Below are 23,516 nucleotides of genomic sequence, written 5' to 3'. Positions count from 1 at the left end.
TGCTTCACTGACCACTGTCTGCATCTCCTACCAATTTTAGGATGGACAACAAACTAAACATTATCCTAGCAGTTTATACACTGTGCAACTATATTACACAATTACATACAACACAGAAAGCATATAAATGAACTGATTGGGCATGTGTTTTATGCATGTGAGGGTGCTTTTAATCCCCTCCCATCCCCCTTCACTCATCTGCGCATTATCCTCTGTGCATTTGTATGATTCTGTCACGGGGGTCTCTCTCCTCCCGCCCCATCGCCTCATTTCTCTTCATATGATTCTGGTGGAGAACAAACATTTGATTTATTTCGTGCTCCATTGCGATCGAGTGTTTTTGGGGGACTTTGGCACATGCTTGTACTGGATCAGACTTCATTTAACACGCAGATGCGCTGAATGCTGAAACTGGATTGCACTCATGCTTTGACCATGACAGCTGCTGGACACGACAATGTTTGGGATAAAAGCGATGCATTGGAAGTAAGCGCGAGGTTTGGCGCGAGGTGAGTAGCTGTTACAGGTGTGAAGCGATAGTGTAAATAAAAATGAATCAACTTCAAATGCATAATCTTCTAATATATAAACTCTTTATTTGAGCGAAGTGCAGTCATACTTACTATTCCATCTAAAGCGAGTTATTAATTTGACAGAATCCTCAAGATTAGTCTATATATGTTTTCTTCATCTATGAATTAGCTGCAAATATAGCCAATGGGAACTATACACCAATCTTTGGTTTTGTGTTTGCTGTTTGATATGTACAAAGTGACCTGGAAACATCAGATGATGTGTGATATTTTAAATTAGTCACTTATAAATAATTAAACCGTTTTGTGAAGACTTACTGCCAACTCATTGAAAAAAAAAAATCTTAATGTTCTTTCTTTAGTTTGGTTTCTTTATATTTTAGTCGTGGATGATTTTTGAATTTTGGCTTGTATGCAAGACAGACTCTTGGCTTTTGGTGATGGGGACTGGGATCTTATCAGACTCGCATGAAAACAGATGAGCTTCATTTGAACATGTTTTCGATGGGCATTGGTACAACTGATGCTTAAATAATAGACAAAATAGTATAGTCAAATCAATTCACCTTTATTTATCATGCTTTATACAATACAGATTGTGTCAAATCAGCTTTACAGTCTTAAACAGGAAAAACGTGTGCTGATGATAGTAGTTAACAGTCCGTTTATCAGTTAAAGTCAGTTTATTGTTGATTATGTGATGTAATCGTCCAGCTCAGATGAGCCCTCTTCCAATAGTGTCTGTGCAATCAAATCAACAATATTGCCAGAAATTGTGTCCAAAACTAAGCAAGTAATACTCCATCGGCCGCAGAAATGGAGAAAAAACCTTGGGAGAAACCAGTCTCAGGGGGCCATTTCTCCTGTGGCCATTTCTTCTTGTGGACTTGTGCCGATGGTCGTCAAGGTCTTCAAAGGGGAACTGTAAGGGGATACACACTGGATCTGTTTGGCTACTGTGACCTTGGAATAATGTTAGCGTAAATGCCATTCTTCTTATGATATAACAAATACAATGGGTGTTATGGGAAGTGTTCCCAGTTCCGGGGGACCTAATTAATGCAGCCTAACTATAAGATTCAATTATTGAAATGTGACTGTGTAATATGTTTATGCCAGGTTAAAGAGATGGGTCTTTATCAAGCAGCCACCTCCCGCTCTCTTTCGTGAAGCCATTAACTCTCCGGGATTGTTGAATGATTCCAACTAACCACAGTTGTTTGATGAACTCATGAAAAACAGAGCGAGAAAGAGGAAAGAAATAGAGCAAGAGAAAGTTAGGTGTGAATGACAAGCTAACAGGCTAACTGAAATCTAATGCTCTATGCTAGCAGTTTAGATTAAAAAGTGAATGGTGTCACATTAGTTTGATAGATAATATCAGATATATGGTGAGAATTCAGTTATATTTTAGAAGTTTAAACCACAGATAGTGATAGTAAGTAAGTTCGGGATTCCAAAAGAAACCAAGTTAGACAGAGCTACAATCGTAAACTACTCAGCTTATATTCTAAACTTAACTTCGTTTGAGGCTGAAACATAAAATACCTTGTTGAATGACAATGAACTAATGAACTTGATGGATGAACTAACAATGAAAAATTGTTTTTACAAAGGAACCCTTACCAAAAAGTAGTATACTTCCAGTTTATTTTCTAAAAGTATACTTAAGTAAAGTTCAAGTAGCCTATATTTTTAAGTATACTTTATATAGCAAGTACACAAATATCAGTGTTGTAAGTGTTTGTTTCAATACTCCTTGAGACTAAATTGGCCCACTTTCTAGTTTATAAAAGTATACTTTAAGTATAACAGTAGCAAACTTTATTACACAACTAGTTTACCTCTGTTTGTAGTTTATACTGCAATTATACTAATAGTGAACTTATAGGTATACTGATAGTTAATTAAATACTTTACACTTTGAAGTATAGCCTCAGTAAACTACTAGTTTAGTATTTTTTTTACTGCTAATATACTCATAAGTTTTCTTTAAGTGAACGTTACATCATACTTTAAGTATACTACTATGTCCCTATTTAGGTTTTAATGTGTATATATTTTGTTGTATGAATATCTGAACATACAAAACTTCCAAAGAAAGAACAGGGTATCTGCTTGTAAACAAAAACATTTTATTCTAGCTTCATGTATTCTTTTTTTAAACACTTTAATGTGTTTCATAGAAAATAAAGAAATACAATTTTGAACAAAATGCTGAAAAAAGACTATGAATTGGATTCAGAATGATAATCAAAATATAGTCGATCAACACCCCAAAGCCTGCCTGTAATTATAACTTCTTCATCAGTCGACATTTCATCCCATAACGTTACAGTTTTGATGCTGTTTCATGTCAGATGATCGTGTTAGATTATATGTGTTAGTATCTGGTGTTTCTTTTTTTCTTCTTCACTTGTTTTTTTTGGAAATTCTGTGCAGAAGATGTGTACTAGCGCCCTCTACCGTATAATAATGAAAACACAGATTCTAGGAGTATAACTCAAATATATTTAGACTCTTTGTAAGTATATGTCAGGTATACTTAAATGTCACATTAAGTATATTTCTGAGGAGTACATAAAGAGCATAAACTAAAAGCATACTTTCCAATTTTTAGTTTAAAAGAAGTATACTAATAGCACACTTGAATATACTTCTTTATCGTAAGGGAATTGTTCTGCTTGGGTTTCTTTTAGGGCTGAAACGATGTGTTGACTAAATTGCGTATATGCGTATAATATTGGCTAAAAGAGGGATACTTCATGAAGCCAAGCACATGAGACTACAAGAGTTTTCATGAGTTTATCAGAAGTGGCCTGTCCAGAAAACATGACATTAAATAGTGTCATACACGAAGACAGACACCATCAGGATGACACACAACACTAAAATAATGCAATAAACACAAACTGAAAAGTTTGCAAAGTTTTGGCTCTTCACATGTTTAATTTCAGTACTGTTAATGTCTCCTTCTTAAACATAATTGCAGCTATATATTTATTATTTTGCGAATAGTAATAGCCTATAAAATTAAAGAGTTACGTTATCTGTTATGTTGCATATCATTAATATGAATTTCTGACTAGAATCCATTATTTTGATAATATTTGTAAGTGATAACTACAATAGTATAATAGCCAAAAGGTAAGAAAAGGCGTAAACTCACAAAAGTCTTTTAATCCAACACTGAAAGGGTTAATACAGACAGACAGGAACACAGGAGACTCAGGGGTACATGTGCATAATGACTAATTAACTAAACTAGGACAGGAACATGACCAAATAAGGAAAAACAGGAACATAACCGAGGGCTAAACATGACACAGAATAGTCCAGAATCCTGACAAAGAATATGTTGATATCTGCAACTCAATATATACTAGCGTAATTCAGATATTACTAATTAAATGTAATTATGACCTGTCAAAAAGGGGAAACCAAGTGCTTTGCAATTCTTACGAACTGAAATTGCATGTTTACTAGTCAAAACTAAGTTGAAACTTAAAGGATCAACTTGTGATACAGATATATGTTTTAATGTTAATGGGTGTATTGTTGTTAAAGGTATCTCACCCACTACGTTACATCTGGACAATTCAATTTCAAGAATTGCAATCAATTGTAATATTCTTATTAGTAGCTTAAAAAAACATGAAAAACACACGGCCAGTTTTTAATATCTGTTAATATAGCTGTTGGTATGCCTGAACATGAGCGATGCATTGCTTCTCCGCTCCGCCCCAGATGAGATGCAGATTGAGCGTGTGGTGACCTAGTTAAACAGAAGTTCATTCATCACATTAAATCAGGCTTTTGTCAGACACAGGCATGGTCATAATACAAGCACATTGTTCCAGAGTCACAATGCAGGCCTTTTCCTTTCATTTGTGATTTTTTGATCAGGAGTCTGATCACAGGCAGTGTCTTTCATATCCTTCATCACTTCTTTCTAATGAAAGGTTGCTTATTAATGATGCATGACTTCACCAGCAGAAGCACAGAAGTCACTGAAGAGTAGAAAATAATATTCTTCATTTCAGAACATCTTCAGCTGTTCATTAGTTGATTTGACTGCATGTGTAATGTACAGTCTGTGATCAGCACCTCTCGTTTATTTCTGTCTCTCTCCTCAGTGTCTCAGCCGAGCACTGATAAATAATAATGCTACTGCATCAGCTGCAAAACTACCAGAGGGACAGGAATACACAGAACAAATACAGAGGATCTCGCTAACTGGGTTTGAATACTGGACGCACGTCTCAGATGACTGGGACGCTTTAAAGACTAGAGATCCTGCAGGATAACCATCATCCACATGCTCCTGAGAGGAACAGAGACACGGGAGGATGTCAGCAGAGGCAGAACTTCAAGCCCACGTCAGAGTCAGTGTCCGGAAGGAGTCCAGAAGACCAGGTCAGTTCACAACAGTTTAGTTTTAGCTGAAGGTGCTGAGAAACATCCAAGCAGTCTGAATCTCACTACAGAAATACAGAAGGAGGAGACTTGGCGATGTGCTTTTATATAACTAAGCAACATATGTGTAATATTGCATGCATTAAGAGTTTGTTTAATTGCAACAATCAGAGTTTACTCCATTAACTTTCATTATATTCATTATGTGCTTTCACAATCAAGGCAATCGTTTATTAAGTTTTCTAGTTTTTCTGACCATATTTCAATAATCATCATAGGATCTCTTGTCCTTGATGATATATCATATCAGGAATTATCTTCTTTTTTAATTACCATTTTAGAAATACTGGCAATACGTACTCACCGTTAAGCACACTGAGAAACTTATCATATTAACACTTGATGAAACGTGTGATTGCAGAACTGAAAACTTGACTGCAATCCACCTAAAAAAATAAAATAATAAAATCTACTTGGGAAAAAGTCATTTTTTATTTTATTACCATAAAATATGAAGCACATTATAAAAAAGCAGATGGTTTTCACACCATCATATGTTTTAAAAAGATATACAATATACAATACACAAATATAGTTATTAATTTAGTTCCCTATAAATCACGATCACAAACAAGATATTAGGCCGAATATCCACATTGCTCTTTTCAGTGCTAAGAAAATCCATACAATTATTCTATTTGGTTCTTTTATTTTTTACAGACATTTATGTATTTTCTGTAAAACACTTCATATATATACATATATATGTGACTTTTAAAAATCTATATAAATAAATAAGTTATTATAATTCTAAAATAAAGCTCCACATACTTACTAAAGCACCAGTTAATGGATTTTGGTCTAAATCTGGACCCAAGTGGATTGAATCCGTTATCATGAATTAATATTTATTTATGGAACTAATTAATATGTATTTATGCAAGCAGTCCAGATGTAGACCATGGTCAGTTAGTGACCTCTTCATCCTGAGCAGATCACAATATCCACAATCTTCCACTGATTGATTGATTGAAAAAATGGACATTTATTTGCATGCAAGGTCACTGACTGCATTTGTGATAAAATACCTAATTTGTCAAAAACCTCAGACACACAACGCTATATTCTGAAAACACATTTGACAATAAGTCTTATTGGTTAACATTTAGTTAATACATTAGTTAATATTAAGTAACAATGAGCAAGACATTTATTTATGAATCTTTGTTAGCATTATCTATTAATAAACTATTAACTGTCCATTGTTAATATCAGCTCAGGTCTATTAAATAGTTTTAGCAGATACAACTTTTGGTTTTAATAATGCATTATTAAATGTTGCTGCTTTCATTTCAACGCTTCCAAAAGACTCACGCTGTCACGTGAGAACAGACCAAAATATTGAGCGAAGAACGGCTTTCAGCAGAGCAGTTTCATGTTTCAAACCAGATCACAGTTAAAACTTAATAATAAATCTGATTCCTTTTTTTTTTTTACACAGATAATGATTTAATTCATTTAAAATAGGTCATGTTTTCTGAGATATGACCTTTGCATTTCTTCATGACATTGACCTGTCTGTTCTAGCTTACGTTCAATTGATGGGTTTTAGTTGCAGTGCTGCACAAATTTAGAGAATAAAATAGAAATATATACTTAGATTTACATGTATTCATTTAGCAGATGCTTTTATCCAACGCGACTTACAAATGAGGACAATGGAAGCAATCAAAAACAACAAAAAGAGCAATGATATATACTTGCTATAACAAGTCTCAGTTAGCTTAACACAGTACACCTAACAAGGGCTTTTAATTAATATAATTAATAAAAAGAAAACAGATAGAATAGAAAAAGAATAGCACAAGCTAGCGTTAGAGGTCTTATAGAGATTCTTGAAGATGGCTAAGGTCTCAGCTGCTCGGATTGAGTTGGGGAGGTCATTCCACCAGAAGGAACATTTAATTTAAAAGTCCCTAAAAGTGACTTTGTGCAAATTGATAAACAGAGGGGTGACGTGTATTCTTTTTGGCTCATTAAAAATTATGATACGATGCTCCATTTATGTAAAGCACTGAAACCATAGCAAGTACCACTAATGACAGTTTAGAGGACGAAGATATAGAAAAAGGTTTTCTCTTATTGCTCTGATCATTTTATATTTAATTTATATTCATGAACTGTGGAATTGCTGTGCTGTGTTTTGTAACTCTTACCATACAGTGACCTTGTGTAAGGGTTAATGACGAGGTGATGTTTGCGTGTCTGTGGTGTTTGTGCAGGTGGGGATCGCAGCGAGCAGGCCCTGATTCAGCGCTTCAGAGGCGACGGCGTCCGCTACAAGGCCAAGCTGATCGGGATTGATGATGTGAAGGCCACACGCGGAGACAAACTGTGTCAGGACTCCATGATGAAGCTGAAGGTAACAAGTCCTCGAAGAGCAGCGAGCTGTGTGCTAGTGTTCTGCATTCGTAAGTCACTTTGGATAAAAAAAAAAAACATATGTGACCCTGGAGCACAAAACCAGCCATATGGTTCAGTTTCTCTTCTGAGATTTATACATCATCTGAAAGCTGAATAAATAATCTTTCCATTGATGTGTGGTTTGTTAGGATCTAACAATATTTGAAAATCTGGAATCTGCGGGTGCAAAAAAATCATCTTTAAAGTTGTCCAAATGAAGTTCTTAGCAATGCATATTACTAATCAAAAATTAAATTTTAATATATTTATGGTAGGAAACTTCCTAAATATCTTCATGGAACAAGATCTTTAATTAATATCCCAATGATTTTTGGCATACAAGGAAAATTTATAATTTTGACCCATACTGTGTTTTTTTTTTAAGCTACAAATATACCACAGGGATCTAAAAGGATATTTCACCCCAAAATGAAAACCATCATCATTTCCTCACCCTCATGTCATTCCAAACCTGTATGAGTTGCTTTCTTATGTTGAACATAAAAGAAGATATTTTGAAGTTGGCTGGTAACCAAACAGTTGGTGGTTCCCATTGACTTCCATTGTAGGAAAATAAATACCAACCATTTGAACCACAGTTTTTTTTAATTTTTTGGTGTACTATCCCTTTAAGACTGGTTTTGTGACCCACACATGGTGAATGAATAAATATAAATGCAAACTAAGGAAAGACACCTCATGCATGAAGAGGATGAAATATTCATTATATTTCTCTTAAAGGTATAAATTGAACATATTTTTCCTCTGTTGCATTTGAAGTACATAAGGAAGCAGTTAAGTAAAAGTCCATTAGTTATAGAAAATAACTTTTGATGTGGAATTTGAAACAGGATCTTGAATTACAACAATCGGGACAAAATATGCATGGTTCATGATTAGTGCATGTAAATGTAGATTCAGATTTTCAGAAGTGTTGCACTCTATGCAAACTATGCTGGCACATTGCTAATAAAGCGAGATTGTACCTTGCTTTTGTTCACTTGCTTTTACTTCCTCTCATCCTCATGTGTTTCCTGCTGCAGGGCATTGCTGCTTCAGCCCGCTCCAAGGGGAAGCACAAACAGAGAATCTTCTTGACCGTGTCTTTTGGAGGAATCAAGATTTATGATGAGAGATCAGGGGTAAGAGGATCCTCCTTTATTAGTGTAAAGCCTAAACATGTTTAACTGTGATCCTCGTGGTTGTGTTGCATAACACTGCTCTGGTGGTAAAATGTAAAAATGCAAAAAGGTTTCACCTGAAATATCATATTATTTGAATATTATATATATTATAAAATTTTACTTGAACACTTAGTATGTTAAAAAGTCCATGAAAAGATGAAAAGTTGCAATAAACTTTTTTTTAATTATTATTTTTTTTATAACAGACTTTGCCAACAAGAATGGCTATATGCACTTAGTGTAAACAGACACTGTCCAAAATTCAAGTATAAGCACACTTTTATAAAATGATTTATTTTTATATTTTTTGTGACTGATTTGAACACACATGATGTGATCCTCAGGTCTTACAGAGCCACCACTCTGTACATGAGATCTCCTACATTGCCAAAGACACAAGGGACCATCGCGCCTTCGGCTACGTGTGCGGAAAAAAAGGCAACCACAAATTTGTGGCAATCAAGACTAGTCATTCGGTTAGTGTTTAATATTCCTAAATTCACACTGTTCTCATGCCAGTTAAAGCTGGCGCTATTTTTCTTCAACCTCAATTATCTTCTCGTAGGCAGAGCCAGTTATACTGGACCTGCGTGACCTTTTCACCCTCGTCTATGACATCAAAAAGAGGGAGGAGTCACAGGAAAAGGCTCAGAAGGACAAGCACTGTGAACAAGCCGTCTATCAGGTAACATCCAGCAAGAGTTTCTTTAGGAAATAACTGGCCAGTGACTTTTTAGGGTAAAATTCTGCGTGCATTTCTACTGTCCACATGTATCATGACAGAGCATATAAATATCTCTCATGAAGTAGAAATCACTGATAATCAATGCTGTAAAACTTAACTATCCTGACGTCTTTGGAAAGTAGACTTATTTAGTTTCATAGCTGTAGTAAGAAGAGGTTTTCTGTTTTCAAACGTACGAGTGGTTCACGAGTCTCGGATTCATGATTCTTTTGGTGTTCTCTTTAAATATATTCCCTTAATGGCTGACACAGACGATTCTGGAGGATGAAACTGATGATCCGGTGTATCAGGTGAGAGTTTGTCAGTCTCATTTACTTAAGCTGATTTTACCAAGAACCAACACTCTCTACTTGATTTTATTAGGATTTAACTCCTCCATTTAAGTGTTGATATTTTAGCAGTCGATGCTCACAGGACTTCTGTTCAGCATTCAGTCACTGCCAGTGTGTTGATCTGCAGTCATGTTTTGTGTACTGGATGTACTCTTATATGCTGAACCCAGTGCTCTCTCGCTCACACTGAATACAGACAACTTTAACCATCAGTTTAACATCCAGATTCATCTCCAACCAGAATCCTGTACTGTATGTACACTAGCATTCAAACGTTTGGGAGCAGAAAGATTTTTTAAGATTTTTCAGGAAGGGTCTAGTGCTTATCAAGGCTGCATTTATGTTATAAAATAAACGTAATATTGTGAAATACTATTACATTTTAAAATTACTGTTCTATATTGTAAAGTGGAGTTTATGATGCACCGCTGTATTTTCAGCATCATTCTTCCAGTCTTCAGTGTCACATGATCGTCAGAAATCATTCCGATATGATGATTTATTATCAATATTGGAAACCGTTGTGCTGCTTAAGTTTTTGGGAGCTGTGATACTTTTCTTAGGGTTCTTTGCTGAATAAAAGGTTAATAAGAACAGCATTGAATAAAAATGTAAATTAGAATATAAGTCTTTATTATTACTTAAAAAAAAATCTAACATATCCTTGCTGAATAAAAGTAATAATTTCATTTAAAAAAAGTAGACCCCAAACTTTTAAACAAACAGCAGTGTATAGTCAAAAAAAGATATAATCCTGAATAAATCCTGTTCTTTTTAACTGTTTGTTATTTAGAAGTATTAAAGTAGAAAACATTAAAAAAAATATGAAAAACATTAAAAATCTTACTGACCTCAAACTATTGAATGGCATTATATTTGCAGATAGATTTCTCCCCAAGTCTGAAGAAATAAAATATATTGAAAATGATATCTCTGATCGTTTGATTTTTAGTAAATATTGATTTATTTTGAGACTTTTGATTGCAGACTTTGGCATATTAGCATCTTTTCTGAAATTGGATACTTTTTTGAGATAACTTTGAGATAAGTCTTTTTTTTTTTAGAAGCACCAGACCTAAGAGTAAAAATATCCTTGCCAGTTAATCAACTAACAACTGAGAAATGAATGAGATAACATTGCTGATTTTCTGTGGAAACAAAAAGGGTCAATCTAGGGTTCCCTTTCAGTACTTCACTCGTACTGTGTCGAAGACGCTTATGGGAAAAACTCCTTTTTTCTCCTGAACTGAAGCCTTATTCAATCATGCAGTGAAACTGCAAGGCCATTGGTTCATGCAGTGTTATTAAAACAGACCAATGGCTAGGCAGCAGTGCTGCACAAACCTATGGCAGCGAAGCCCGCCAAAATGGGCGGGGGATCTGGCTATATATTGCCCGCTTCACCACAGGAATTCAGATTTCTTCTCCTTCAGCGACGACATCGCTTCGCTGATCTCCACTGAACTGCTCGCCGCTGACACGCCTTGCACTGGAACGTGACTGCCGGTCCTCACTGCAGATACATCGCTTCCCTGCGACCATCCGGCGAGAGAGAAATTGAAAGAGCAAATTTCTCTAAAAGAGACCCCTCGATGTTAACTGAACCCCGCTTGCGTACTTCATCTTCATCTGCCCTCACCTCGATTGACTTGTCTTCTAGGCCAAACTTCTCGCCGCCACTGATTAGTCTGGCCAGGATGTCGCCACGCTCAGGGAGCTGAGAAGTGCAACGGACTTGGCACTGCGTGCTACCAAGAGCACTGCCCAGGCCATAGGGCGCTCGATGGCTAACCTGGTCATCCTGGAGCGCCACTTGTGGCTTAACCTCACGGAGATCAAGGATGCTGACAGAGCCCAGTTCCTGGATGCGCCTATCTCCCCCAATGGCCTCTTCGGTCCAGCGATTGAAGGGTTCGCTGAATGCTTCACGGAGGCACAGAAGTCATCCCAGGCGATGCGACACTTCCTGCCAAAACTGGCTTCATCTGCCGCTGCCAGTCGCCCCAGACAGGTGCCGACTCGTCAGCCTCCCAAACATGCGCTCGCTGCTACCGCCGTTGCCCAGCCTGTGAAATCCGAGCCTCGACACCGTTCTCACTCGGCCACAAGATGGTTTCAGTTCCCTAAACGCATGGGACCACGGCCCAAGGTAGTGCTGGACCCTGCGCCGCCGCCGTCATCCTGATCTACAGGCCAGAAAGAGGAGGGGGCTAAGTCTCGCTGCAGCTGGACCAACCCCCAAACTGCCCCGGGGTATCAGATTGGGTCATGGGAATAATAAAACACGGCTATTCCCTTCAGTTCGCACGACGACCACCACGCTTTCGCAGGGTGGTCACCACTATAGAATTTGTTCACCAGTGCACCGCGACTTAGGGTTTTACAGCCGTTACTTTCTATTTCCCAAGAAGGATGGCGGGCTGACATCTGAACCATGCCCTCATGAAACGGCGCTTCAGAATGATCATGCTGAAACAAATCCTCTCACAAATACGCTCAGGGGATTGGTTCTTTTCACTGGATCTAAAAGATACTTACTTTCACATCCAGATAGCCCACCGTCACAGGCCGTTCTTGAGATTTGCCTTCGAGGGTGTGGCTTACCAATACAAGATCCTCCCCTTTGGACTGTCTCTGGCGCCTCACACATTTACAAAGTGCATGGATGCGGCTCTCTCCCCTCTCAGGCAGAAGGGAATCCGCATTCTCAATTACTTCGACGACTGGCTAGTTCTAGCTCAGTCAGAGGGGGAGGTATCTAGTTACAGAACTTTTCTCCTCAGCCATCTGGAATGCCTGGGGCTCAGGGTAAATTTTGCCAAGAGTTCGCTGTCCCCCAGCCAACGCATATCGTTTTTAGACTCAGTTACGATGAGGGCAACAATGGTGAAGGAGCACACCACGGCTCTACAGCGACTTGAGGCCTCTTTCAAAATAGGTGCTTCTCATCCCCTAAAAACATTCCAGAAGTTGCTGGGCCTTATGGCAGCAGCATCGCCGTTGCTGGAGCTCGGGCTGCTACGTATGCGCCCCCTCCAATATTGGCTGAAACCGCGTGTTCCACCTCATGCGTGGTGTAACGGATGCCTGAATATCGAGGTGAGTCAGGACTGCATTTCAGCCCTGACCCCTTGGAGGAACGTGCAATGGATGGAACGGGATGCCCCGCTTGGCATGGTTTGCAGAAGGAAAGTGATCTCCACAGATGCGTCCAACAAAGGTTGGGGCGTACTGTGTGAAGGGAAACCCGCTTTTGGCCGATGGTCGAAAGAGGAGAGCAGGCTTCACATCAACTGCCTCGAGATGATTGCAGTTCAACGAGCCTGCCATAGCTTCCTGTCAGACCTAAAGAGCCACCACATGCTGGTCAGATCAGACAGCATGACAGTGGTGTCTTACATAAATCACCAAGGTGAGCTGTCATCGACGCGTCTCTTCAGACTAACGTCGCGACTGCTGGAATGGACCCAGAGCAACTTGGGATCCCTGAGAGCAGTGCATCTACCGGGCAAACTGAACAAGGGTGCGGATATGCTGTCAAGAAGCAGAGTCTCCTCAGAAGAGTGGAGGCTCCACCAGCAGACAGTTCCGAAGATATGGGACGTTTTTGGCAAAGCGGAAATAGACATCTTTGCCTCAAAAGACAACTCTCATTGCCCAACATATTTTTCCAAGATCGAGGATGCATTGTCCCAGGACTGGCCCAACCGTCTTATATATGCTTTTCCTCCGGTTCCTCTAATTCCCCAAGTAATCAGGCGGGTCAGGGACCAGAGATGCAGTTTCCTTCATCCTTCATCCATAAATGACCCTCTTTTCCACATATTCTGTAGCTCTGTGATTATAGTGCTGAAAATCGCTCAGGTTAGAGTTAAACACCATCTATGGCAACTGCATGCATGCAGCGATATCAGTGTTAATTTACACTTACATCACTTCAAAGAAAGCAGCATTCTTAGTAATGCTGCTTTCTTTGAAGTGATGTAAGTGCTCGTATGCAGGGGCGTCGCACCTGTGGGGGATGTGGGGGTTTTAACACCCACACTTTTCCCGGTGAGAGGGTTCGACACCCGCACGTTTTCTGCAGTTTTCCCGCAGTTTTGCACAAACGCCTTACTACAGTCGCTCCTCCGTTTCTCTGGCCGCTCTGTGTCTGCGCTCGCCGCGGCTGCCTCCTCCCCCTCCCTCTCAAACATGACACCGGCTTTGAGTGTGACCGGCTGATGATTGGCTGCTCTGCCTTAAGTCCCGCCTCTCTTGGCATGTTATTGGTCATCTCTTGTTGAGGAGGCGGGAACTTATGGATATGGTTATTTACATCTCCCTTTTCCAGGTACTTTGAATGAGTGTTTATGTTTTCGTGGTTTTTAAATAAGCTTGATATGTGTTTGAGAAGATGTTCTGTTAATCGTTTTGTTGACATGTCGAGTGTTTTCGGTATTATATTTCGTTTTTTAGACTAATGCTAATTGCTATTATTGGGATATTGTTCAGCAGCTATTGTTTGCATACCTGTTGAAGAACTATGAAAGAAAAGTGTATATTATTTTAAAGTTTAAAAACAGTAAATTGTTACATTATTTATACCACCAGAGAAAAAGCTTTGTGTGGGCGTTTTTTTCTCCCCTTTTCTGATTTTTTATTTTTTATTTTTTTTTAATGTAGGATTATTTTTTTTTCCCAGCCAAACGCTGCAAGCCGGAAATCCCGCACAGTGCCAGAGAACTTTAAGCCTTGCATTTTGTACCCCTCTGTCAATGTATTCATCATTTTTGTTTATAAACAAACCACATCCATCCCCCGCACTTTTGAAAAGCTTGCTACGCCCCTGCTCGTATGCACTCGGTTCCTTTGGTACTGAGGCGATACGAGCATGGGATGATCAGGCTAGGCCAGACGTAACCTCATTGAGCTTATTCTGATCCTAGTTGCTATTGTCATATCTTGGTATCGCAGATCAAGTATGATAGCGTTGGTCGTCCCCCTTTCTTAGCATGGTGTGATTGAACTGGGTTCCCATAAGCGTCTTCGACACAGTACGAGTGAAGTATTGAAAGGGAATGTACTCTGTTACTAACGTAACCTCGGTTCCCTGAAATACGGGAACGAGTACTGCGTTCCTTGCCATGCTAAAAGGCTGCACGACTCAGTCGTCGTTTCAGTTGAAGTAACCTGAATTCCTGTGGCGAAGTGGGAAATATATAGCCAGATCCCCCGCCCATTTTGGCGGACTTTGGCGGGCTTCGCTGCCATAGGTTCAAGCAGGACAGCTGCCTAGCCATTGGTTTGTTTAAATAACACTGCATGAACCAATGGCCTTGCAGTTTCACTGCGTGATTGAATAAGGCTTCAGTTCAGTAGAAAAAAGGAGTTTTTCCCATAAGCGTCTTCAACGCAGTACGCGTTCCTATATTTCAGGGAACCGAGGTTACATTAGGAACCGAGTACATTCTCACTGTTCTGGATAAAGATACACAATATTCAGCATTGAATGTTCTCAGTGTTGCAGCTGTCTGATTGGTTCCATAGGGGCTTTTCTCATTTTCTTTCCTAACTCCTTGTAGTACATTGTGTTTGAAGCTGGACACGAGCCCGTCCGTTTCCACCAATCAGAGGAGAGCATTTACCAGGTACTTCCTTGAGCCACGCCCCTTTTCGCCCACATGTCTAGTTTTCCTATAACATAATCTCCCCATATTAAACATTTAAAATGTGCAGTAATCTGTGAGTTTATAAAAACTGTCCTCGATTTAAATACCGACAATATGGAGTCATATAAAGAAAGGGTCTTATGTTGTTAACTTAAGCTATAATTTTTAGGTCCCCACAAGTCATCAGAAAGACGGGATCTATGACGTTCCAAAACACCATCTTATGACTGTAGGTTCTCTCACGTCTCTATTCTCCTTCAGACAAATCTCTCTGTGTTCTTCCCCTTCTTGATTTAGAAATTTAAAGTTTGTTGAATCCTATAGCAAATCGATCAGTGTATTGAAAATATTCCTTTGTTGTTGTTCATGTTACAAATCTTTCAATATTATTTAAGGCATGCAGTGATGTTATATAAGGGAAACAGATGTTGGGAAAATCACACAGGGGTTTGTTTTGAGGGGTCACCTCTAGTGTGGGTGTACTGCATGAGTTTAGAAAATGTTAATTTGACAATTGCAATGCATCAGTAGTTTATTTTTATTTTTTTTACCAATGGAAATTAGGATTGGGTTAATCAAACACTGTTATGACATGTTATGAGATTTTGAGAAAGAGTTATGTCTACCTATTATTTATAACAACCTTACAAAAAAATAAAAGAATATTAATAATAAGACATTGAAGATCGGCATGCATTGCAAACCCCCGACAGATCTATAGAAGTCAAAACACAGCATTGTTTTCATCAGAATGAATCCATGTTAAATGATTGTTATCAGTCCATTTCACAGAGTGTTATTGCTTGTCTGTTCATTCAGTCGGAGCCAATCGAGTGCTTGGAGCATTACTCACATAAATATCAGTCTCTCTGCTGCAATGTTTGCTCACACATGTCAAACATTGAGTCTATGAACACCTGAGTCTTCTGGTGTCATTTACTAGTTTTTTCTATAGAACATGACTGTTGTGTTGGCTTTGTTTTTTGTTTTGCATACACATTGGTTTCTGGTTAAAAGGTCAAATATTTTAGTTATGATCCACCTTGTTGTTTTGTTTTATTAATGTTTGTTGCCTGATTCCCTTCACTTGTTAGTGTCATTGATATATCATTATGTCCTCACTAACTATTCCACAGAGCTTTGCTCATGTTCACTGAAAAAAAAAAGTAATCTGTGATCTTGTTCAAATACTCTTTGTTGAGGAATGCCTTCCACTGCAGCATTACATTAGTCTTTATCTTTCTGGATGTCTTGCAGAATATAAACCAATTTGATATTTTCGGTGACATGGCAACCCCCCCAGACATCCTCTCTGTAAGTAAACCTCAAGATGAACAATCACCCATGTGGTTTGTCTCACTTTTAATGCAAACCGATTCCGATATTGGCTGCCGATATCTGGTTGTTTTGCTCTTACGTGCTGAAACTAACAATATCTTTAGCCAAACAAAGATGCTACATACATTTTGATTGTTATTTAGATTTACATTAGATGGTGTTATTTCGAGAATTAAAGCAAAAACAGACTAGTCTGTACATAAGACAGAGATGCACATAAAAAAAAAAAAATGCATGTTTAAAGCACAAGCCTTCCGGTTCCAATTTATGTCTGATCAAATGGTGCATCTATAAATATAATTATGAAAATTAATGTAAATTATTCGTAGACTCATACATCCAAAATGATATCAATGTCATGACAGATGCCAGCGTCGCCTGCTACTGCACTGGATCCTGGAAGAAGGCGACGTCAGCACCGCCCAGAACTCTTCACCCATTTTAGCCCACCGGCTGTGCCCTCAGGTAACAAGTCAAGTCACCTTTATTTATACGGTGCCTTATACTATACAGATTGTGTCAAATCAGCAAGTGTTAAATAGGAAAGAAGTGTGCTGATAATGCTAAAGGACAATATAAAACAGTCAGTTCATTGTTGATTCAGTGATGTCATCGTCCAGCTCCATTCATTTCTCTATCAATACTGTCTGTGCAGTCAAGATGGAAAAATGCAGTTTTACAAATGCTAGAAACGTGGCTTTCTAAGGAAAGTTTGCAATCAAATAGCACACCTAGGTTCCTAACTGATGACGAAGAAGTGACAGAGCAGCCATCAAGTCTTAGACAGTGTTCTAGGTTATTACAAGCAGAGAGTTTTGGTCCGATAATTAACACCTTTTTTGTTTGTTTGTTTTTTTCCATAGTTTATCAGTAGGAAATTACTAGACATCCAGTTTTTTATATCAGCTATGCATTCTGTTAGTTTTGTGGTTTGGTATGTTTCGTTGGGCCACAAAGAAATATAGAGCTGAGTACTGTATCATCAGTATAACGGTTTCCTGATGATATATCTCAAGGGTAACATGTAAAGCGTGAAAAGCAACAATCTTAGTACTGAGCCTTGTGGTACTCTTTACTTCACATGTGAACAATATAATACTGCCACGAGTTGATTACAGTCAGATAAGTATGATTTAAACCATGCAAATGCAAACATAATCTTCTAGTCTATTCAAAAGAATGTTGTGGTCCATAGTGTCGAATGCAGTGCAAAGATCCAGTAGCACTAATAGAGAGATACAACCACGATCGAATGATAAAATCATTTGTAACTGATTTGTTTGAAGGTTTTACATATCCTAAATGACATTCATTAATTAATGATATTCAGAAGAGGATCTATGACTTCTGAAAGCACCTCTTTTAGGAGCTTAGATGGAATAGGACACATGCCTTTGGTGTGAGAGACCTGGGTTTGAATCCACTGTGAGATACCAATGTGTCCCTGAGCAAGACACTTAACCCTCTAGTTGCTCAAGAGGCATGCGATCGCTGACATATATAGCAATTGTAAGTTGCTTTGGATAAAAGTGTCAGCTAAATTAATAAATGTAAATAATTATATCTCTAATAGTATCCATCTTGGAAGTAAAGAAGTTCATAAAATCATTGCTGCTGGGAAATGTCTCGGCCTGCTGATGCTTTATTGTTTTGTTGATTTAAACACTTTATTGAATAAGTACATGGGGTTGTTTGTTTTCTTCTAAAAGAGACAAAAAGTAAGCAGATCTAGCAACTGCCTGAGAGTTTATATTTTATAAAAGTTAAATTTTTAATGTATTTTTTTAAAATGAATGTTATTAATAAAACTCACTCTCAAAGTTTGTTCTTGTTTCTCAGGTTATATGACAATGGGTGCTATCCAGGCTGCTCACTGGACCCAACAATCGTTTGCTACCCAGGCTGCTCCAATGGCTTTTGGGGTTCAGGGACCATTGCAGGTGGCTCAGATGCTTCCTGGAGGTCAGCCTGTGATCTGGGGTCAGGCTAACCTCTTCCACTCTCCAGCCACGGGCCAGCAGCAGTGGGCGTTCGTACCAGCCCAGACAGTTGGCATGGGGGCGCATCCAATTCCAGCCGCCGTGCTTCAGGGTATCGTCCCCATAGCTGCCATGCGCCCCCACTCCTGTGAACCTCCCGAGACTTCATCAAACATTATAAGTCCTCAGCACTTTGTAGATACTGCCGTACAGCAAAGTGGATCTAAGCACGCCTTAAACAAGGACCCCCAGGAGGAAACAATAGCTGTTCACATTAGCACAAGCAAACATGACGCTGCACAGTCCAATGGGAAACAGGAAATGGACTGCTGTGGTGAGCTTGAACTTTCACAGCTGAGATTGACTTCAGAGTCATCAATATCATCATACCCAACTGATTCTTGTGAGTTTAACACACTACATAAATTTAGGTTTATCATGTGACAGGCATTATTCCAATTTTTTTTTATTCTCCTTCCATAGATTCTGCTCCTGGTTCGGAGCAGGAAACAATGTCCCCAACAGCTGCCTCCTTAATAGAGTCATCGCTCCTGACTGCAAAACACAGCTTAGTCAATGTACCAGTAGTTTTGGTAATGGTTGTGTATCATAACTGTTTACCAGCATGGCTGTGATTTGTCTATTGCTGAAGTCTGTTTGAGTTTTTCACCAATAATCCCATTCTCTATTTTACAGCAGGCTTGTGCTCAAACTCTTGGCGCTGATGATGAGACACCACCAGATGCTCAAATAAACCTTCCAGACTCTTCACAGCTGGATATCCAAAGAGATATGTCTTCTGGGTTGGTTTCCTCTCTTCCTCACTTCTTTCTTCAGGATTGTATTTCAGGGGTTTCCAGTTCTGCTCCTGGAGGGCCACTATCTTGCAGAGTTTAACTTATCGGTTGGGGTTTCCTGGCTCCAGTCTTTATTCTCTGTTTCTTTTGCTAAAGATTATTCACAGATGCTCAGTGAAGCCTGGCATACTCCTAAAGCTGCATCTCAGTTAAGTTCTGGTTGCAAGTGTTTTTCCAAAATACAGTATGCTTCAGAAACAGGCATCAGTAGTAATGGTAGAGCATTAAATGCCGGCACTAACATCCCTTGGCCCAGACCAGGTGATTGAGAACCCACGGCATTCCCAGAAGAATTGGTCTATAGAGCCTTGATTACACACTCCCATCTTATTAGGCACATTGGGGTTTCTATGTCGTTGCTGATACTCACCCACAGACACATCATGTTAGAATTCTTTTCTGGATGTTAGAAGGTCCATCGTCGAAAGCCTGTCTAAGGATGCTGAGCAGCTCTTGTGGGTTAGTGTCCATAGATTAGATCAAATGGGGAATACCCACTGGGGGCTTGCAGGACCTTCAAAACACCCTAAATCGTTTCTCACTGTCCCAGACAGGACATTAACTTATATTATCTCTCTTTACCTGTTACGAAGAATGGAAAAAGCTGTTAGTTATCAGACTATTGGCAGGGCTGTTGATGGCCATTACCTGTCATGATTCTGCCCTCGTGTCCTTGATTTTTCCTAGTCTTGAGGCAGGATCATTGCAGACCCGTGTTTTGTGTACAAGCACATGGCCTTGTCTTTGGGCCATGTGCTTGTGTTGTCTCGTTCCCTTGCCCCGTCCCCCTTGTTATCCTAGTCGTGTCGTGATTGCTATCTGTGCTACCTGTCGTGTCTTAATTGTTCCCCTATTTAGATCTCCTAGTGTGCTCTGTCTTGCGTCGGTTCATTGTTCAACTTATGTGTTCCTACCTGTCAGCCTCCTGAGATATCTTGTCCTTGAAACCCCTCTAAGAAGTCTTTTGTCTAGCAGTGAGTGTTTATTTGTAGTTCGTGTTCTCCTGTTTAGAGTCCTTGTTTACCTTGTCTACTCAGTTTTTGTTAAATTATTTAGTGTCTACCCTAGCCCTTGTTTTCCCCCTCGTGGGTTTTGTTTTTCCCCTTTTTGTATATAATAAATCCTCTGTGTAACCCGATTCCTGTCTGCACTTGAGTTCCTCCCTTGCCAACCCTGACATTACCAGTCTTTCTTTAAGGTGAAAGGCCAGATTTAGTACCCAAACACAACCACGATAGAACTTTGGGGTTGGCCTCTGCTCAGCCTTGTCTCCTTCTTTCTATCTGTTAAGCCAAAAGAGCAGGTGAATGTATTTCTTTGTCAGTAGATAAGGACACGCTAATATTAAAGGGTGACTATTCACGGGTCTCCCTGTGGCAAAATCTGGGTTTCCTGACTATATGGTCAATCAAGTAATTTACTTGGTCTCTCACCTTGTGCTCAGTCTGAGCGCTACACTCCTACATTGAGATGTTTTGATGAGAAAAATGGTAGTTGACCAGCTTTGAAACAGCATGTGTAACATTGGATGGATATTATTGCATATGCATACTCCAGCCAGAACCATCACTTGTCACCAAGAGCTGAAGTGTTCCAGACAAGAGGAAGTGGTTGGTTTATCTGAATGTATTTAGGAAGCCAACCCTTTAAAGTCAATCATAGGTAGCAACATGATGCCACAATGGCGTCATGCAAGGTAAGACCATGTCATAGACCTACAGTTCAGGAGGTGTTCAGAAACATTTTGTGATGTGATGTCATAAAACAAGTGCATTATATTAATTTGGTTCTTAAGTTCTCATTTCACAGTATTTTACTGCAGCTGGCAAAAAGGGATCAATTCAATTAAAGCTTAATTCAATTCAAGTTTATTTGTATAGCCCTTTTTACGATACAAATCGTTGCAAAGCAACTTTACAGAGAATTAAGTTTCTACAATATTTAGTAGTAGCTTACTAAATGGAAAAACTGGCAGATTTTTCAAGGCTTATGACAGATGTCACACTTTTGTTTCTTGTGTCTATAAAATGCAGTATTTTAGAGCTCTATTTCTTTGTTGACTAAAACTGTTTTTATGATTTCATCCTTAGGAAGAATGCCTAAACATAAAGAAGAGCACTGAGGAAATCCAGAAATCACAGTGATACAGCTGGGACTTAAAGCTGTGTGAGCTCTGTTGGACATTTGACAAATATTAATAACTGATAGAAAGGAAAATCTATTTTAATAAAAGTGCACCTTTAGTTTGCGATGGACTTGAAAACTAGTCATTACTAGTTTTTTTGTTTGTTTGTTTTTTTAAATATTAAAATGTCACAATATGAGAAACTGGACCAGTGAACCGTGATGGTCATTTGATGGACTTTGGGATTGATTTCTCTTGGCATTTCTAATGCACAATTACCTGTGAAGCTGTGTAGTTGCGTTCTTCGTCTGGAGAAGCCAAAAACATTGGTTAAAATCATGTTGTTTTGCTTTTCCTGAAAGGAACTGTATTGAATGTTTATATTGTGATGAGCCTTTTCTTAAAGAAAAGAAAAAAACTTTCAGTGACCATCTGCATGGCTTATTTGTTTTTTTTTGTTTTTTTTGTTTTTTTAAAAAGCTTGATGACAGACATACCCTTTTAGATTTTATACAATGACATATGATTATTTAACAAGGATCATTTTTAAATAATGTTCAAATAATGTACTGTATGTATTATGATACTGTCAATGTTTTTGAATGACAAAATGTATTTGTTGAATTTTAAATCTCTGTTGTAGAGCTTTTCTTATAATATTTGCGTCACAGTGTTGCAAGCTCAGTGCAGTTCATGAGCAATACTATAAACTGTATCTGTTCAGGTTTGATGTTTAATCATTATTTTTGCCTCCTCTGTGAATCTATCAGAACAGGTCCAAGGGCTACAACCTTTACACCGTCAAGACGTGTTGTAGATAAAGCAGTTCAAAGACAGTTACTTTCTGGATATCTTTGTTAATTTGTATACAAAAATATAACTTTTTTGTATTGTAGTAATTTTCTCACATGAATATATCTTAAAAAAAGAAAGTGCAATTTTATTATTTCTTATTAAGTAAGAATCAGTCGCTGTAATGAAGCATTTTAGTTTGCCTTATTTTGTCAACTAAAAAAAAAAGAGAGACAAATCGATGAGAAATCCAGAAGACTAAGAGCAAATCAACTGAAATAGCAAATAATGTCACATTTCTGTCATTGGTTAGATGTACTTATGTCTTGATGTCATTATTATTTTTTTATATAAAGGATAAGGAAGTATTAAGATCTTATCTAACATAATAGATTCTGCCAAATATGCTTGAGGATTCAATATACTGAATAACCAAGGATATTTCTTTCCTCCAACATAGGGCACATTTCCTGTTGCACTGGTTAATGATGGAAAACAAACTGTATTTATGTTCAGTCTCGAGTTGAGAAATGACACCTATTCAGCACATGCTCAATAAAATTAATTATCTGAGAAAAATTAGTGCAATTATTTCACTCTGTGAGAACAGAATAATTTTGAACAGAAATGCAAAAATGATTATAGCCTACTTTTTAGTGGACAATGGCTTGAGAGAAAGTTACCTTGAAATCAATACAAACATTCACTTCAATCATAAGCACTACTCGATTTCATGAGTAATTCCAAATAGGGTTAAAATCAATGCAAATAATTGTTTTATATTCTTATAAGGTCGTAATAATTTTCTTATAGGGTATACAACATTTAACTAAAATGTTTAACTACAAATACAATTTATAATAAATAAAACCTGAAATCTTTTTCTGATTATAATATTCTAAGTGGTTCTGTGACCGTTTTCAACCGTTTTCCAGGCTTGGCTCATGAATATTAATTACGTTGCGTCGCCAGGTAGTCCTGATTGGACAACATAAAGCATAAATATATTAAAAACAAGAGTGGGTTCCAAAAGCTGGAATCCTCGTGATATATATTATATGATAATGTAGATTATTTGATTTGTCCGCTGCTGGCGACCGC

The 23,516-nt window shown here is 38.3% G+C and overlaps 1 protein-coding gene across 3 annotated transcripts; it reads left to right on the top strand.

Annotated features, from left to right (window-relative positions):
• Positions 1-232: 232 nt before the first annotated feature.
• Positions 233-22,994, top strand: LOC128024301 (disabled homolog 1-like). 3 transcript variants are annotated; one of them, XM_052610711.1, is made up of 15 exons: positions 233-509; positions 4,670-4,949; positions 7,232-7,371; positions 8,456-8,554; positions 8,941-9,072; positions 9,162-9,281; positions 9,593-9,631; positions 15,238-15,303; positions 15,494-15,553; positions 16,582-16,638; positions 17,028-17,127; positions 18,502-19,044; positions 19,125-19,234; positions 19,341-19,444; positions 21,589-22,994. In XM_052610711.1, the coding sequence occupies exons 2-15, from the start codon at positions 4,883-4,885 to the stop codon at positions 21,599-21,601; spliced, it is 1,650 nt and encodes a 549-aa protein (XP_052466671.1). In that variant the 5' UTR covers positions 233-509; positions 4,670-4,882; the 3' UTR covers positions 21,602-22,994. The 3 variants fall into 3 exon arrangements, with proteins under 3 accessions (XP_052466671.1, XP_052466670.1, XP_052466672.1); XM_052610710.1 differs by having other exon boundaries at positions 19,338-19,444; XM_052610712.1 differs by lacking the exons at positions 15,238-15,303; positions 15,494-15,553 and having other exon boundaries at positions 19,338-19,444.
• The last annotated feature ends 522 nt before the right edge of the window (positions 22,995-23,516 follow it).

Source organism: Carassius gibelio, chromosome A2, assembly GCF_023724105.1.
Source record: "Carassius gibelio isolate Cgi1373 ecotype wild population from Czech Republic chromosome A2, carGib1.2-hapl.c, whole genome shotgun sequence".
NCBI lineage: Eukaryota > Metazoa > Chordata > Actinopteri > Cypriniformes > Cyprinidae > Carassius > Carassius gibelio.
Note: the sequence above shows the minus strand (reverse complement) of the source record. Positions and strands in the feature narration are given on the sequence as shown.